At 40.1% G+C, this 17167-nt stretch overlaps 2 protein-coding genes and 1 long non-coding RNA gene across 3 annotated transcripts; 2 read left to right on the plus strand and 1 right to left on the minus strand.

Annotated features, from left to right (window-relative positions):
• The first annotated feature begins 3746 nt into the window (after window positions 1-3746).
• LOC130738210 (uncharacterized) lies at window positions 3747-5282 on the plus strand. Its single transcript, XR_009019264.1, has 3 exons — window positions 3747-4579; window positions 4663-4840; window positions 4929-5282. It is a non-coding gene; the product is annotated as an uncharacterized LOC130738210 (long non-coding RNA).
• A 2015-nt stretch (window positions 5283-7297) lies between these two features.
• Window positions 7298-10334, minus strand: LOC130738209 (aspartyl protease family protein 1-like). The gene is made up of 10 exons (XM_057590146.1): window positions 9934-10334; window positions 9530-9665; window positions 9199-9428; window positions 8871-9095; window positions 8646-8781; window positions 8473-8546; window positions 8293-8392; window positions 8149-8212; window positions 7860-7931; window positions 7298-7733 (listed from the first exon to the last, which is right to left on the minus strand). Exons 1-10 carry the CDS (start codon window positions 10221-10223, stop codon window positions 7507-7509), a joined length of 1554 nt encoding a protein of 517 aa, XP_057446129.1. The 5' UTR covers window positions 10224-10334; the 3' UTR covers window positions 7298-7506.
• Window positions 10335-13188: 2854 nt separating this feature from the next.
• LOC130736560 (uncharacterized) lies at window positions 13189-15765 on the plus strand. Its single transcript, XM_057588378.1, has one exon. The coding sequence runs from the start codon at window positions 13189-13191 to the stop codon at window positions 15763-15765; it is 2577 nt and encodes an 858-aa protein (XP_057444361.1).
• Window positions 15766-17167: the final 1402 nt, after the last annotated feature.

The raw sequence follows: 17167 nt of genomic DNA on the forward strand, positions 1-17167 counted from the left end.
AGTTTTGAGAAAGCTTGAAAGGACGAATGAGATTCGGGCCTTGTTGTGGTGTTGTATGGATCGAGACATTCTCTGGAGTCATTTGGGGATTAGGAGATCCCGAGAACTTATAGGATTCGCGATAAGACTAAAAGGATAATTATTTTGTAAAGAAAACTCATAAGACATTAAACAACCTCTAAATCTTTAAGTAATGGTAATAATCTCGGAAGGAAGCTTTGGATGCAAATCATAGTTTTGGAAAACGAGAAGTGTCGTCGGATCCCAGCATTGAGAAAGTTGAGGGGCTTCGAGTATGTAGATGTTGTGGTGCTGTTGGAGCAGCGTTTGTTGTTGTGCTGTTGGAGCAGCTATTGTGGTTGTGCTGTTGGAGCAGCTATGTTGTTGGGTGTATCTTCGACTTTGCGGCGCGAATCCGTATGTCCAAACCCGACGGGTTGGGCCGATTCGGCAATAATTGTTGACACGCGCGAATCCGTATATTCAATCCGATGGATTGGATCGATTCGGCGGTAGTCACTCAGGCTCGCGTGAGTCCGTATGTTCAATCAGAGGGATTGGATCGATTCAGCGATTGCCATTTTACCTCGCGTGAATCCGTATGTTCAATCCGAGGGATTGGATCGATTCAGCGACAACTTTTCGACACGCGCGAATCCGTATATTCAATCCGATGGATTGGATCGATTCGGCGGTAGTCACTCAGGCACGCGTGAGTCCGTATGTTCAATCCGAGGGATTGGATCGATTCAGCGATAACCTTTCGACTCGCGCGGATCCGTATGTTCAATCCGATGGATTGGATCGATTCGGCGATAGTCATTGGACACGCGCAATGTCCGTATGTTCGACTCTTTTGAGTGAACCGACTTGGCGTTGTCATTTGTTGCGTGTGCGAGTCCGTATGTTCAACCCAGGGGGTTGGATCGACTTGACATGTCTAATTGTGAGAGCTGCGTGTGCGAGTCCGTATGTTCAACCCAAGGGGTTGGATCGACTTGACATGCCTAATTGTTGGGCTATCCTGTGGATAAGTCCGGGAAACCGGTAGTTTCCGAGTATGTGATACTCTTTGCCTGTTGAGCAGTTGTGACCATCGGATTGAGATGAGTCGGATGATCCGGAGATCATCATGAGTTACTATGTTGATGTGAAGAAGTGTCTTTTGTCGCAGAATCGACTTTACCTTAGGGTAAGCTTTTAGAGACTTTATTTTACCTAGAACACGTGGCGACGTGTCGAGTGAGAGTCGGAGACGTTGTTTGACTAATCATCCTGCATTCATGCATACTGATTTAGTTGTCGAGTGTGATTGATATTTGTTAATCCTATTTGGAACATGTTAATTGTTATTATTGCTGTTAAGTTCATTATGGAAAATGCAACCCTAGGATGTTATCCCTAGCTATAAGCCTAAATGGCTATTCTCTTATCTATATCTATTGGTGCTATTATTTATGTAATTCTTTGGAGTTGACCCTCGCGTCTTCTGTGTGTGCTTTGGCGGACAAACGCCCTTTGTCAGATGTCTTTGGCGGACTGGTTCACGACGGTTCACCCTTCGGGGGAAACTAGAGTTGGGATGCTGGAACAAGAGCGCATCGCGATAGCGAGCGGAGGACGGATGGTGTACATAGACTAGGTCGTTCTGGATTTCGAATTCGGACGACGATCATGCCAGCATGTAGGATTGAGTGTTAGTGTGAGCTCCTCGAGATGGGATTAGTGTAGGAGTAGAGTCTTAGCTCTGAACATTATTTGTTTCATTCGGGACAGGGTAGTTTCCCACCTATAGCTTTTTGTGTGGTTTCTTTACGGGAATCACAGAGAGTTGGTTGGACTTAGGAGGTCTTGTTTCAGGCCGATGGGCCAGCTTATTCTCAGTTTTGAGGGATAGTGTTGCGGACACTTACCTTTAGATTTGGTTTGTACATTTTGCCTTCGGGCGCTACACTTTTCTTTCCGTCACTGGAGGTTACTCGTGACGAGGTTGTTACTTACAGCGGGGGGCTGTTTATATATTGTATATTAGCGCTATTACTTTTCGCTTTTGGGTTTTATTTAATTCAGTCTTGTCTTAGTTATTATCGAAAAAAAATATTTCACGTTTTTCCGCATTAAGTTTACTTTTGGTTACTAAAGTGACGCCACCGAAATCGGGGTGTTACAGTCTTCCTCCATGGCCTTGACACAGGCCTCAAGTCTGCAGAGGGCCTCGTGCGCAGCTCGCGGAGTAAGCATTCCGGGCTCCGGGGACCGTTGGCGGGGCAGAGTTGGAGGTGTGGTCCTCTGAGGCTGTGGGGAGGCTTGGTGATCAGCAGATTCGTTGACCGTTTCCACATGTCCCTCGGGAGTTGGGTTGATGCGGCGTGAAGTTTGTCGCGTTTCTACCATTGAGTCTCTGAGCTGTACTTGTTTCTGACGGCACGCGGCGACGAGAAGAGTTTTACCAGTTCCCCACATACGACGTCAATTGATCGGGGGGATCAGGCTACCCGGTGAAAGGGGTAGCGGAGAGAAGAGGGGGAGCTAGAGAGCCTTCGAGCTGGACGATCCCGGGAGGGGCTCTTGCAAGGGACTCCGATGCTAAAGTGAGTAAAGGTATGAGAGGTAAGGTAAGTAAAGTGAAGAAGATAAGTTACCTTAGCAAAGAGGAGGAATCCTCCTTATATACACGTAGAGGAGTTAGGGTTGGAGCCATGCAACGTCATGCATGGCTCGTACTTGGTTTTCCCTGGGCTGTTGGATTCTCTGCCTCTCCTGCTGCAGAGCAGTGATCCAACGGTCCGGGGTTCCTTGGGTGGTTGGGCTAGGTCAACTCCTACACAGTGGGACCGGCTTCAGTCCCGTGCTACGATGTGGGGCTGGCGGTCAGCTCCGGAGGGGGTACGGAGAGGGGCATGGTCGTCCTGGTGTGTAACCGTCGCCGTCACCATCTGACCGGTGGTGATCGTCTTGGGGGGCAATCGGCCCCCGTCGTTACCCCGGGGTATGGCACCCTAGGAGGGTGCTCGTCCCTTCCGGGTGATCGTCCAGGGGACAACCATGGTCTTGGGTGGTTGCCCCAGGTGGTATCCGTCCCGGTTCTTACCCTGATCGTCTGTGCTCAGGGTTTCCCAGAACACACATGGAAGTCACCCCTGTGCTTCCGCCACTGGGTTTGTGGTCAGAACGTGGCTTTGTGGCAAACGTAGGTAACAACAGCATGAGCGGGAAACTTTGGTAGATCACGGGTAGCTTCTGGAAGACCGGCGGTTGAGACAAGAAAGCCTATAAATAGGATAATCGGGCAAAGAAAAGGGGTTCGCAATTTTCACTCGCTCTCTTTTATTTGTTTACCAAAATCACCTGTAAACAAGTGTATAATGAAAATGAGGTGTGTATATATCAATGTTGGAAGTTAAAGTTAACTTGTAATTACATAGGGTTATGAGTGGCTAAATTCTTGTCTTTAAATATATATTTTTATATCTAAATGTTAAATTCAATATTATTGAGTTAGAATATATATAATTTAATATTTATATATTAAATCTGATTTCAAATATACAATATAAATATATTTTCTAAAAATCATTATATTTTTTTCAATAAGAAATCAAACAATTATTCTACCAAAACATAAAACAGATATACCGTAAAAAAAAATATAAGCCAGATATGCCACATATTTACAAAAGCACTTATTTACAAACCCGTTTAGGGTTTAACGATTTCACCTATAGGCGCAATGGCATACCAGCAAGCGCTTCAAGTTTCAACCACAGTGCAAACATAAACGTAAGTCCTCCCTCAAATTCCCCAAAGACCCTGAGTTTCATAGGGATAATTGGTTGATCAGCGAGTCACTATTCTGTTTTAAGAAACTGAAATTCTTGGTAATAGAATGCAGTTAGTCCTGTGATCAGTGATTTTTGAATTTGCATTCATCTCAGAGAAGCGCTCTTTTCTCCCAACGAAGCAAGTCGTCGCAACAAGCGCTCTCTCAAAGAATTGGAAATCACTGTGGCGTTCAGTCCCCACCTTCTATTACACAGGTAATTTTCGAAGAATACAAGTAGGCTTTGTACAGACAGTGAATGCTTTTATCCACTCACGAGATCTCCACCAACCCATTCATAAACTCTGCCTCACATTTATGTCTAGTGGTTATGATGATCATTCTAGCGAATGGGTTAATGCTGTAGTGCAACGCAGAGTTCAGCACCTCCATCTTTTCATCCATTTTAGCCAGTGTTGTGAACAACCCACTACCAACATATTGCCTACCATCTTCACTTGCCGTACTCTTGTGATTCTCAAATTGCATTGGATAGACGTGAAACTGCTTTCCACGGTGGATCTTCCCTTCCTTAAAGTTCTGCATTTGCATTTATTAAAAAGCGGATGTCTCGCTCTACTGCTTTCGGGATGTCCTGTTCTTGACGATTTCGATGTAAGGGGGGCTCAATTTTTTTATAACCATTCCGCTGGAAGAGAGTTTAAAACCTTACCCAAGTTGGTCAGAGCACATATTTCTAAGTGGAATACAAATTTTTTACTCGCGGTTAACAATATGGAGTTTTTGCGAATTCAACAGGTATTGTGGTTTGTCCATCGTTCTTCTTTATTCTTGAGGAAAATGTGATTTTTTTTTATTTCTTGCTAATGTAACTCATGCAGATGAAGATGGAGCATATAGGCCCTGATGGAGAAAGCATACGCCCCTACGTTTTCCCCAAATTTCAAAATTTGACCCATATTGAACTTAACTACGTCCACTATATATATTACTGATTGGTTGCAGTTAGTGGAATTGCTCAAGCATTGCCCCAAGCTTCAAGTTCTTGTCATTAAACAGGTTTTCTTCGAGAGGCTTATGATGATTTCTATTTATTGTTGTCACTTCTTTACATGTTCAAATTTACTTATTTTGTGTTTATTGCTAGAAATCACGTAAAAAAATATTAGAGATATCAGAGAGGGATGGGCTCATTGAAATAGAAGTAGGAGATTGGCGATACCCGCCTCCCGGATGTACTCTATTATGCCTAAAACGATGTTATCTTGATTACTATAGCGGCATCAAAGGTGAGTTTCAATTTGCAAGATATATTATGCAGAATGGAAGATCTTTAGAGAGTATGACAATATGCATTGGTACCGATCTAAAAGATCATGAAAAGATGTCAGAAAAACTATTCTCATGCACCAGAAGCTCTGCAACTAGTAAGCTTTCCATTAAATATTATCAAACTAGTTTTGGTAGATTCACTACACAAGTAGTTTCTTAATTTCTTCCTTGTACCTAAGTTCAAGGATATGAACCTTGTCTTAATTTTCAAATTAGTTGAACTTGTTCTTTATTGATGATGGTTAATTGTAAAGTTGAGATATAGTACTTTAAATGGTGATTTAATTTGAACCTCCATGATAGGTAGGTCTAAGTTCTCTCTCTAAAATAAGCTACACATGCAAAACATATCACATTTAGTTGAATTGAACTCTCGACCGAGGGATTCAGATAACTCCTTTTTATATACCACTGCGATTGGCACCCCTTGGGCGCTCTCTACACATTTGTGAGTAGATTAACAAATTTCTGGTTTAATTTGCTAACCAACTCCTTAAAAATATGTGGTAACTTTAGCAGCCCTTATACATAACACACCCTAGAGCTTGTTCTAAGAGTGTAGGGTGATGTTTGTTTGTTTGAACATGCAAATGTATGTACGGACTTCTCGATGCGTCCAGACAACTCTCGGTTTTGAATCTTGAGCCCAAATTGAGGGCCCTAATGCAAGATTCAGCAATTGATCGACCAAGTGAAGGTTGAGAATTTCAATTTTGTACAGAGAACAGGGTCAAGGTTTGTATTTTCCAGTGTCTCGATCTCTTCCTCTTTATGTTCTCTCCAATCTGGGTTGGGATTTTTAGGGTTTGGGGTTTAGGGTTTAGGGTTTTTCATCTTGGTTGAGATTATGGTTCGGTTCTCTCCCCTTTTGGTGAAAATGGGGATGTTGTTAAGAAATGGGAAGAAAAAAGGAGGCAGAAGGGACGAAGAAGGAAGATGGAAGAATAGAGGAAGAACAAGTTTGGGGGTTTGAGAGGAAGGAGGAGTTCTACGGTGGAGGGTCGGGGATGAGTTTGGAACGTGGAATGGTGGGGGTTTGGTGGGAGTGGTGGAGGGAGGCGAGTGAATGGGTTGGGGTTCTGGGTTTTTTATTTTAAGGGACGGTGGGGATGAAGATGGATATGGTGGGGATGAAAATGATGCAGATGATGGAGGTCATGGGGATGAAGGAGATTGGAGTGTGAGTGGGTTTGAGGGGATTGGTTTTTTTATTTTTTGGATTTTTCTGGAGTTTATGTTGAAGATGATGAAGATGTTAGAAGAAGATGAAGAATGTTCTAGGTTTTTTATTTTTTATTAATTTTTTTTATTTTCGGATTTTAATTTTTTATGAGTATTTAATAAGTTGTGGAATTAAAAAAAATGACTAGGATATATAAAAATCCACGTGGACATGATGACATGGTAAAATTTGTGACACATGCTGAAAACACCCGTAGAGACTTATTTTGATTAAAAAAAAAATTCCAGATCCCAAATCGATTTTTTTTTTCAAGGACTTATTTTCGTACGCCCTACAATTCTAAGGACCTTCATAGTATTTAAGCCTTCTTTTATTCATCAAACATTTTTATAATCTGTTTGTCTCAAGAGGTTGATGAACAATTGAACCATCCCAATTGAATCCTTTCCCAGCCATACATGTTAATTTGTTTTCTATGATGACAACTTACATTCATGTATGGAATAGGAATTGAGATTCGAGTGTTAGTAGTATATAATATTAACATAAGTTCTAAAAATGACTAGAATAATGGTGTTTTTTTTTTGTACAGAAGAAGATAGAAGTTTAAAAGAAAAAGAATTTTTTTAACTCAAGCAAAAGAAAATTAAGAGAAAAGGAATTAAGAATTTAAGATAATTTATTTTTAAAAGAAAACGAAAAAATATTTGACATGGTATCCTAGTGGCACACACCGTCAGATCCACCGTCAGATCCACGCAATTAATTAAGTACACATAGACAATGTCTGTTGTCTAATAAGGACCTAATTGTCACAAAATAATCTTTCATATACCAAAATTGCTCGTATTAAACAAAGGAGATTCAAATTACACATTGGTCTAACTTCAGGGACGAAAAATGCAATTAACCCTATACATCATTATCTTGGTGCTATGCCAGATTTGAAAAGCATTAATTTTTCAAAAATTTCCTTACTTTACTCAGTTTACTGTGTACTATCGTTTAACCACCAAGGATTTCAAACAACATCATATGAGAATAAAGATGAAGCATCTGAACCATCAAACGTCTATGATGGCGGACACAGACATAAACCAACACTCAGCGAAGAGATTAAACTCCAATGGTTGGCACCAATGCACCCAATTCCGAAGCTCGAGGAAAATAGAACGAAGCCTATTGAACAAACCAAGACTCGGAAAAGAGATTAACCACCAGTATATACAAATAAATGACCCCCAAACATGTAAACAAAACAAAATAATACAAATCTGAAGCTGCAATGCGACGACGGTGATGCAGTTGACCGTTGAGAATTGTATTTAGTCTTTCTAGTTTCCGGGTAATTGCCAAGACCGGTGGTGAAAGTAGGAGGCACATTATTTGAGTGTGGTCCTATTGATACAGCATTATGATCCTCAATGTCATCATAACCTGTTCAAGGATTCAAGGTATTACTACTGTTTTTCCTTTGAATAAAAGCTCAGAGGTAGAATGACTAATCTCAGCACATAACCAATGAGTAGAAAGTAGAAACGGTGAAAAGAACTGAACACTTACAATTTGATTGTTTCCATCCCAATATGAGCTTTTCCCGGTCAAATACAACATGGTAACCCGTCATAAAGTTTTCTGCAATAGACATACAAAATCGAGGCATAAGCAATTATCATATACATTTAAAGACCAAGACACTCACAGTCAAGAAGACCTATCTTATGTTTTGTTCAATTTAATCTCAAACAAAATATTCTTCTTAACTTGCCCCCAGTTTTACTTATTTCACATCATGTTCTTAAAATATACCAAATTGGGAACACATCACATTCAGAAAGTGCAAGAGACTTACGTCCAATTATGTTAAGCTCAGCACTTTTCATCTTCACAATTGCTAGACAATATACATGCACCCTCTGTAAAAATAACAGAAGGAACATCTTACTTATATTCAAAAATAACATTTATTGAAGGTGTATCCAGCTTGCATTACCACCTGATTAGAGATAATCTTTATAGGATCAAACACAGCAAAATGGCTTCCGCCTCCCATAACTAAACTCATGCTAGGGAGCAAGCTGGTATTTGCATTAGGACTGTCCATTCACAAGAAATATTATTTAGCTTTAGAGTAAAAAATATTCATATGAAATAGCAAGAAATGGAATCTTATAACCTCATATCATAACAATATTCAAAAGGAATTCTCGAATCAAAAGGGTGCCGCCTATCTTGTACTTGGGAATGAAACTGCAATAAAAATTAAAAACACATGGGCCATTTTGTCTTCAAAATTCAAATAACATTTATGCTAAATGTAAGCAGATTTTTGCCCTTTTTATAACTTACACTCTCAGAGATATTTGTATAGGTTGGATCAACCAATAATGTGAAGGAGGTCCCCGAATCAAAGAGAGCAGTGAATTCCAAATCAATTAGAGATGTTCCTACACGGACTTGGGTGACGGTGATGTTGTAGGTGGGGCTGTGACATAAGAGGTGGTATATTTACAATCATTTATCATACTTTAAATTCAGATGATCCGATGCAAGTAAAAGGGAATCACCACTTACTGGGATGGGTTCAGATTAAATGGAGTCTCATCTTGATCAAGACTTCCCTTGTCACCAAAACTTATCCTGCCAACACCACTACGTCCAAAACACATGGAGAACGAATCCGCTGTAAAGCCTTGCCTTGACAACATGCTAGGAACTGATATATTCTCCATGCCAAGCCCAAACAAACCGTTTGGAGCAGCAACATCTAAGAATGATCCGCTCTGAACTTGTCCACATCTGCAACATGTGCATTGACTTTAGTTGCCAGTTCTTAGTTCTTACATGTATCTCGAAAAAAGCTGAAATTGATCAATTTTAGTTACTTAGCAAGGAAACTAACCCGAACATGACATTAGCTTCAATATGGTGATTATCGCCATCCGTAAAGTGCAGAACGTCCTCCACTAGTATTCCTGACGTAGACGTTTCGGCAGAGGCATAAGAGACCATGTAAGAGCAGTTGCTGAATGCCCCATGGCATTGGTTGTGGTTCATACACAAACTACTGTTACAAGTGACCTTTTTGCTTGTGGAAGATCTACTAGGACTATACGTACTAAGGTCAAAATCCTGCAATGTGGATTTTCATTCAGAAACAAAACAATAGCAGCATAAATTTACAACATAATAATCATCTCATCAAAGATACTCCGGTACTCATCAGAGCTTACTGAACCATAGGCTGTGCTATCCAAGGATGCACATCTGACACAATCACAGGGTACCCAGAACAGGTCACTTCCTGTATCAAGCGCCACCATGAACTTCACACCCGGTGTCCCTAATTGAACAGTTGCATAATGCAAACTGCACAACAGACAGAGATGTCAAGATTCAATTCAATCCAATCAATAAAAAAATAATCCACAAAATTTTGTCTAATAATCCAACAAGAAAGAAGGGCTAAACGCCAACCACTTGTGATTTCGTTTTCTTAGAGCAATGTTTCAAGCTGAGAAGCCATTACCAACAGCATCAAAAAGACCGAAGAATCCGCAAGGCAACACAACTCAACCAACCAGAGCCTACAGGTATATTAATGACTGAGAATAAAAACAAAGGGAATCGTACATACAATCCTAGCGAATTGATGCGGAAGGTGGAGGAGTTCCCGCCGGAGAAAGAGAGTCTGGTGCGGTCGCGGTCGGCCAACTCAGCGTAGTACTCACAGTTCCCTTTTTCTAGGGTTTCGGTAGCGGAGTGGCACCACTTCTTGACGGGCTCAGAGTAGCGGTGGTACATGGTGAAGGTGTAGATTTGGCCGTGGCAGCACCCACAAACGGAGAGCAAGAAAAGGAAAATCGTAATCATCCTGCATAAACTGAGCATTTTCTTCAACCCACAGGAGAAAGATTTGAAAAGCATAAATCAGTGAGTGGTGATGTGATGAGAGGTGTGGGATGAAGATTTTGAACTGAAACACTGGTGTTGGTGTTGTGACTCTGTGTTTGATGAGTAAATGTTATTTGGCTCCAATTTGAAAAGATCAGGGGTGGTTAATGTTATTTGGCTCCAATTATTAACTAAAAAAGAAACAGCTTGGCTCTCAAAAACAACTACAGCTTAATTAATTATGTATTTAGCTACTATCTAATTTACACATTTTAATTACTATAACATGTACTTTCAATACTTTTATAATAAATAACAAGATTTTTCAGTAATTAGTAATTACATTTATTCCCATTTTCATTATAAAACTCATACTCTTTATATAGTAATAATTATACGGTTTAAAAGTGCTTTTAACTAATAATCTAATATTATCTAAATAAGATTCATTTTATTGAACCTACTTTTGAAATAAAAGCATCCAAACAATAATCACAATACAACTAACCGACATTGAACCAAATTCTGTTTTACAAACTGACATTTATCTAAAACCTATTTTGCAAATTGAAATCCAAACACACAATGAGTCTCTGATCCATTATACAAACTTATACATATATTTGCTGGTTGTTTTCCCTTCAAGTTACATATATGGGTGAAGAGAAGATCGTTACGCACCTCGCTATCATGGGTGAAAAATATGAGTGAATGATGTCTTTCATGTATAAGTACAAGCTGTTGAACTCCATGCGGCTAAACATCGTCTAGTCTCCCTGGCAGGTTTCCCTGCCACTAAATCGGAGATCTAGAGCTGCACGAGCCACTATAGAATAATAGAGAGCGGATACAGGTCTACGAGCAGACAGTAAAGCACTGCTCTGTTCAGAAATGATGAGAAGAGGAGAGCGAAGAAGAAAGACCAGATCTGATCTAAGGCATGGAAAAAGAGAGAAATTGAAAGTTGACACAGACATGTCATGCCACGTCATTCTTATGTTTCATATACAATATGCTCCGCCTATTAAGCATTTTCCTACTGTTATTATAAATACAACATTGATAAGAAAATAATGAATCAAATATTAAAAAATTTAAAATATCGATTTAATGTATATACAAAAAACTTATATAAAGGCATAAAAATTATAAAAAAGCTTATATGATGAATCAAATGTTCTTTAGTAGTTTTACATTTTTTTCCTTCCTTGCGCCAAAAAAATCTAATGTGTAACAATATATTAGTATGTCGACATTTTGTTCTAAAAAAGACGATGAAAAATCTTTCATAAAAAGTTTTAGCGAATCTATTACATTTTTTAGGGTGACAAAATTCAGTGCACGGTCTAGAGTAACCACCTTGCACTCCATGCAGGTTGTACTTTAAGCTGACCCCCGTAGTGAAACCAATAGAAAGTTTACAAAATCTCTTTTATGGGTTAACTTCACACCTTATCCTTTTATGTTTGAACAACCCATAGAGGATGAGAAATTGATCGATCCAGACATATTTCTAATTTTTTTTCCAAGAAAAAAATATAAAGATCACCATCTTCAATATTTTGATGCAGATGTCATATGTTTTGTCGCAACTAAAGGTGAACTATATGATTTCAAAAAATGAGATACAAAAGTCAAGTATATTGTTATTGATTTGGATGCTCTAGAGTAAGTAATATAATTTAACCTTCTTGTGATTTTTTTAATTTGAAAACTATATATTTACTTTAGCGATTGAATTCCAACGGTAGTGAAATTTTGAGGTGTACACTGCGCAGGGAGAGCAATGGATAGGGTTTGGGTAGGGAACTATAGTACTCATCCCCAAATATCTCATAAAAAATTCTAATAGAATTTCTATCACATTGGCTAAAACACCAATGATGTTAATGTACTCATTTACGAATGATGTGTTAAATGAATTTGTTTACAAGATAATTGCAAAATTAAAAAACTGCAATGAGGTATGTAAAATAAATCCCTAAAATTTGTTCCTTTCAGACTAGAGTAGGAGCTGGATTTAATTGTTAATCTATCTTAGATTTAAGCATTGAATTTCAAAAAAAAAAAAAAAAATAATAATAGCAACCTCAATATCTTAACAAAAAAAAATTATATTCCCGATATATTTTATTTTAGAATTTTTAATTTAAAATTCAAGGGAATTATAAAAAAAACATAATATTACACAAAATTTTAAAATTTTAAATAACAAAAGTCACCCGTGTAGGGCACGGGTAATTCCACTAGCCAAGATATGACCATGAAGTAGCACTCTTTTTGGAAACTCAATTATATACATACATGTAATAAATTAATTAATTATTACAATTAATTACGTGAAAACAATAAATAAATAACTAAATACAAATTATTTAAAGCATAAATGCATTAATAAATTAGTAATAGAAATTTAAAAATACAATTTTGTCTAGACATTAATGCATCGTTGGCGTTGCTTCATGTGTTTATTAGGCGATTACTTCAAAAAACTTTTATGTGTTGTGTTTAACTGTACTTAATATTGAGTATATAATTAGCATAAAAAAATTATGAAAAAAAATTAAAAAGTATAATATTCAATGTAAGATTTAATTTATTAATTTGTCAAAAAGTAACATATTATGAATTTCGTTTAATTCAATTTCTTACTTTTAATTACCATTGTGGTAGCAGCAGCCCATCAACAACTAGGCCCAAGCGTGACATTAAATGGCCCTCCAAATATAAAGACTATATTTAAAGCTGATCCAAAAAGAGAGAGAATTTTTATTGTTTTTTATTAATGAATGAAATCAAAGCTCCAATTGTTTAGGAGCCTATCGTATGGGCCTGAGGCCAACAGTATTAAATAGGTTGTAATTGCAAGAAAGAGGAGGAGAAAATTGGCAGTTGCCTAAATTTTGTTTGTTTTCCCTTTATTTTCTTATTTTCCTTATTTCTAGCTCTGCTAGGGTTTGCTTGATAGGTTTCTTCCTATCAATTGGTGCCTTCATTGATGACTTCTTCTCCTGCTCAAGATTTGACTCTCTTGGAGGCCATTGAGGACAAACTCTCCTCTGTCCTTCAACGTCAGGATTTCCAAGAAGCAAAAACTGATGCCTTTTCTGCCATCTTACAACACCTCTCACAGCAACTCATCTCCCTCTCTACCTCATCCACCAACCAGATCCCACCTCAACCCCCTCCTGTGGGTACCTTGGGTGCTCAACAAACTGTTCCTCCTGGGTTTCCAGCTTTTCCCTCGGGTTTCGCAGGACTCTCTGGAATCTCTACTGTTGCATCGCCCTCCATGGGTGTTACCGGCAACACTGCTGCTTCTTTTATCCCTTCATCAAGTATTCCCTTAGCCTCCTCTTCAAACACATTCACAAAAATTCCCAAGCTACAACTTACAGCCTTTGATGGAGGAAACCCACTGGACTGGATCTTCAAGGCGGAGCAGTTCTTCAACTTCCATCAAACACCTCCTGCTCAACGCCTGGAAATGATAGCTTTCTACATGTCCGGCGACGCCCTCAGTTGGTTCAAATGGATGTTTACGAACCAACAACTCACCACCTGGCCTGAGTTCACCCGAGCACTCACAATGCGATTTGGTCCTTCCTGTTATGAAAACCCACAGCAAGAATTATTCAAGTTAAAGCAAATCACAACAGTCCAGGAATACCAATCAAGGTTTGAACGTTTATGCAATCAGGTCATTGGTTTATCTGCTGAAACAATTTTAAATTGTTTTATTTCTGGTTTAAGTCCTGCTATTAAGAGTGAACTAGCTATCTTGCGACCCTACTCAGTTTCTAATGCTATCGGTTTGGCCAAGTTAGTAGAAGCCAAGCTTAAAGACACCCTCACAACTCCTAAACCCTCTCCTTACAAATTTCCACGACCTGCAAACTCTTTTGCATCCCCACTTACCCCAAAACCGCCAACACTCACCACCCCAACAGCTCAACCAGCCCAAACACCAACAAACCAACCCAAACCATCATCCCAATACTCACTCAAACGCCTAACCCCAACCCAAATGCAGGAGCGCAGAGCACTTGGCTTATGTTACAATTGTGATGAGAAATATGTTCTCGGCCACCGATGCCAAACAAAGCCATTTTTATTATTACTAATAGATGAAGAGGTTGATAATGCAATACCAGATACTCAGCCAGATACACACTTACTTGAGGAGGTGGAAGTTCAAGTTCAAGAGGAGGAGCCCTTACATTTTCAGCTTTCTGATTGTGTGGTGCATGGTGTACCTTCTCCAAAAGCCCTGAAATTCAATGGCACTGTGTTAGGACACAACGTGCGTGTGCTGGTTGATACAGGCAGCACTCACAACGTGATCCCCCCTCGTATTGCAGCGTTCTTACGCTTGCCGGTTCAGCCCATACCCAGTTTCTCAATCATGGTAGGCAATGGGGCTTACCTCACTTGTTCTGGCTTGGTTTCTGACATCCCATTAATGATTAAGGGACACATTTTTCGGGTGCCCTTTCATATCATGGAGATCCAAGGAGCTGACCTTGTGTTGGGATTGGAGTGGTTGAGGACTTTGGGACCAACCACATCAGATTATGCAGTGCCCTATATGACCTTCCAGGTTGATGGCGCGCCATTCACCTTAACCGGGGAACCCTTCCAACCCCCTACAGCTGCATCTTTTAATCAATTGCAGCGCATGTTACAATCTGATGTAGTGACTGAATGTTTGACTGTGGCTTTCACACCAACATCTACTGATGACACAGCACAATTCCTTCAGCTCACCAACTTCACAGAGGCAAACCAAGATATGGATCCAACATTGTGGGACTTGCTTAAGGAATTTGAGTCTGTTTTCTCTACACCACAAGGACTACCTCCACCAAGGGAGCATGACCACCACATCACCTTGCTCCCTAATTCCTCACCGGTGAATGTGCGCCCATATCGGTACCCCCACACACAAAAGGAAGCCATGGCTGCCTTGTTGTCCGATATGCTGAAGGAAGGGATTGTCAAGCCTAGCACGAGCTCTTTCTCATCTCCCGTGCTACTAATCAAGAAGAAGGATGGATCTTGGCAGTTTTGCGTGGACTACCGCAGCCTTAACTCCATCACCATAAAAGATAAGTTCCCAATCCCTACAATAGATGAATTGCTTGATGAGTTAGGAGGTTCAACAATATACACTAAGATTGATTTAAGATCTGGCTTTCACCAGATTAGAGTTGTACCTGAGGACACTCATAAAACAGCGTTCCAGACGGTTGATGGTCACTACGAGTTCTTGGTTATGCCATTTGGGCTCACAAATGCCCCGTCAACGTTCCAACATGCAATGAATGATCTCCTCCGCCCTTTTCTGCGGCGTTTTGTATTGGTATTTTTTGACGACATCTTGATCTATAGTCCCACCTTCGCTGCTCATTTGGAACACCTCAGAACAGTGTTAAGAACTTTGTTGGCTAACAAATTTTATGCCAAACTCTCAAAATGTGACTTTGGTGTAAACACTGTGCATTATTTGGGGCATGTGATATCAGCTTCTGGAGTAGGTCCAGATCCCAACAAAATTCAAGCCATTCTAGACTAGCCAACACCAAAATCGGTCACAGCACTTCGGGGCTTTCTAGGGCTCACCGGATTCTATCGGCGCTTCGTGCGACACTATGCCACACATGCTGCACCGCTCACTGACTTGCTCAAACAAGGGGTGTTTTCTTGGCCACCGGAGGCAGATATGGCATTTCAAACAATGAAATCCTTGGTCACACAAACGCCGGTTCTGGGCCTTCCTGATTTCACTCAACCATTTGTGGTGGAAACTGACGCTTCAGGTATAGGAATTGGGGCAGTGCTCTCACAGCAAGGGCATCCTTTGGCATTTTTCAGCAAGAAATTAGGCCTGCAAATGCAACAACAATCCACCTATGTGAGGGAAATGTATGCCATTACTGAGGCTATTAAGAAATGGCGACAATATCTCATTGGTACTAAGTTCAAGGTATACACCGATCAACAAAGCCTCAAACACTTGCTAACTCAGTCCATCCAAACACCAGAACAACAAAAATGGGCATCCAAGTTGATAGGTTTTGAATTTGACATTATGTACAAACCTGGGTCATCAAACAAAGTGGCTGATGCTCTTTCCAGGTGTCATTCTCCAGAAGAACCCTTGCTGCTGGCCCTATCTTCAGCTGTACCACAGATTCTAGAAACCCTTCACAAATTCTACACCACCGAGGAAGGGAAGAAAGAAATATCTCAGAGTTTGTCTCAGACAGGGTTTCATATGCATCAGGGATTATTATATTACAAGCAAGCCTTATATGTACCAGATTTGCCTGAGCTACGAACCAATCTGTTGCAGGAATATCACGCCACTCCTTTAGGAGGCCATTCCGGTCTACAACCGACCCTTGCACGGTTAGCAGCATCATTCAGTTGGCCTGGAATGTATACCACAACAAAAGAATACATCAAAGAATGCAAGGAGTGTCAATATAACAAATATCAGCCAAAGAAAAAGCAGGGTTTGTTACAACCTTTGCCATGCCCTGACAAGGCCTGGGAGGATGTTAGCATGGATTTTATAACTGGTCTGCCATCTTCTTCTGGTTATTCTGTCATTTGGGTGATAGTGGATAGGCTAACAAAGTATGCTCACTTTGTGGGATTACCAACCAAGTTCACAGCACAAGCCTTAGCTAACAGGTTCTCCACAGAAATTTGCCGGCTCCACGGCATACCACGATCCATTGTGTCTGATCGGGACAAGGTTTTCATTAGCAAATTCTGGAGAGAATTGTTCCGGGTCCATGGCACACGTTTGCGGTTCAGCACTTCCTATCATCCAGAGACGGATGGGCAAACAGAGGTAGTCAATCGAGGCCTTGAAACATACTTAAGGTGTTTTGCCGGAGAACAACCAAAATCCTGGTATAAGTATCTTCATCTTGCAGAACTCTGGTACAATACCGCATATCATTCCT

Source organism: Lotus japonicus, chromosome 2 (genome assembly GCF_012489685.1).
Source record: "Lotus japonicus ecotype B-129 chromosome 2, LjGifu_v1.2".
In the NCBI taxonomy this organism is placed as follows: domain Eukaryota; kingdom Viridiplantae; phylum Streptophyta; class Magnoliopsida; order Fabales; family Fabaceae; genus Lotus; species Lotus japonicus.